Source organism: Austrofundulus limnaeus, unplaced genomic scaffold, assembly GCF_001266775.1.
Source record: "Austrofundulus limnaeus strain Quisiro unplaced genomic scaffold, Austrofundulus_limnaeus-1.0 Scaffold1212, whole genome shotgun sequence".
Taxonomy (NCBI): Eukaryota; Metazoa; Chordata; class Actinopteri; order Cyprinodontiformes; family Rivulidae; genus Austrofundulus; species Austrofundulus limnaeus.
The window spans coordinates 77,948-79,574 of record NW_013953614.1 but is presented as its reverse complement, the minus strand read 5'-3'; the positions used below and the strand labels follow the sequence as shown (position 1 = coordinate 79,574).

Here is a 1,627-nt window from a genome sequence, read left to right as displayed (position 1 = left end):
GTATTTTTACAGTCTTTATTTTACAGTTAAAGCATAAGTTTATCAAATAAAGTCTAATGTTACCATGAATCGGGGATCCCTTTCAGAAGCTACAGAACTGTGTGAATGATGATGTCAGCACACACACTACACTGAGCTTTCATTTTTGTAACTTTGATGCCTTTCAMAACATAATATTCTCAAGTGAAWTAGATYCAGATCACTTCAATTACCCTAAAACAATTGTTTTATTTTAAATATGCTTCAGCCTACTTGCTCTGTTTTTATGGCCTCCATTTGTTTAGTATAATGTGGGCCACTTCCAGGTTTCTCCTCAAGACCAAACAGTATCTTCTGTAGGCCCTGGGCCTTTTGATATTATTTTATTATCACYACTTTTATTACATAGGGTTCTGYATGTTGTATTTATGATTAAATGCAGCAAAATAAACTCATTCACAGTTAACAGATGTTTGYAATATGTCGTTTATTTACATAACGACTTTAATTACTGGATGTTCGGCCCCTGAGCTGTTGGTCTGCAGTAATCGTGGCCCCCAGAGCAAACATAGTTGAATAGCTCGGTTGTCGAGTTTGTGAAGTCTGTTCAAACACAGYCATAGCAAGTGATGGACAGACTGCAGTGTTAAATAAAAGAGCAAGYGAAGGATGAATACAGATGCATGTACCACTTTTCAGTTTTCTGTTCTTTAGAATCATTTAAAACACAAAAAAATTCTCTTTCCACTTGATCAATTTGAAGTTTTTTTCATAGAATACTTACTTTTATTAAAATTAAGTATAATTATTTTCCAAGTTGTGAGGCAGCAAAATGAAAAACATATAAAAAAGGAGTGAATATTTATAAGACGTTACGTGTGTTTAACCTTCTGACACCAGYTTTGTGGTGTTTCTTCAGGTACCTCATTAACCCAGAGCAAACTCTGCAGCTACATTATGTGAAAGTGGAGGATGCTGGCAAGTACATATGCACTGCTGTCAATCATGTAGGCGTCGTCTCTGCTGCTGCACAACTACTAGTAGAAGGTAACGTCATGCTAATTTTTAATTTCGCAACACATAATTTTACTGTTTTAATTTTTAGCAGTTCAGTGCAGTGGTAGCTGGTTTAGTTAAAGTCTAGAGCTAGCACTCAGAAGAAAATGGGGCTGTCTGCTGATCAGATCTGCCCCACGGCATGCTGGAACTCATGTTGTACCTGATCTGAGAGTGAGTGGAGGTATAAGAATGGGTGAATCACCTGCTGCATAAAAGTAACTGTCAGTAAGATTAGAAAAGCTCCATGCTGAAGTGGGATTAGTGTGTTCTGACACAATACTAACACCATCTAAGTGTGGGACTGAAACTGCTGATTCTTTAGTATTCTGCTTAAGGGAATGGAGATATTTGAAAAGCCTCCATTTCAAACAAGTAAATAGTTGGCTGGGCGKCAAAAACAAGAATAAACTATGAACAATGCAACACAAGGAGAACCAGGGCGTGACCAAACAATGAGCGGACGGGGAAGTGGAGGAAGTGAACCAGTAATATAGTTACAGGGTAAGTGGAACGTGGAGACAGCTGGGTCAGAGCCGGCTCTTGGCATAGGCGAACTAGGCGGTCGCCTAGAGCGCCATCTGCTGGAGGG

General features: G+C 39.0%; 1 protein-coding gene across 1 annotated transcript in view; it reads left to right on the top strand.

Moving 5' to 3' along the window:
- Positions 1-1,627, top strand: part of robo4 (roundabout, axon guidance receptor, homolog 4 (Drosophila)) — a gene marked incomplete at its 5' end in the record, with an annotated part of 49,984 nt that overhangs the window by 14,498 nt on the left and 33,859 nt on the right. The window contains 1 exon segment of the mRNA XM_014031264.1: positions 899-1,026. Coding sequence (XP_013886718.1) covers positions 899-1,026 — 128 coding nt within the window.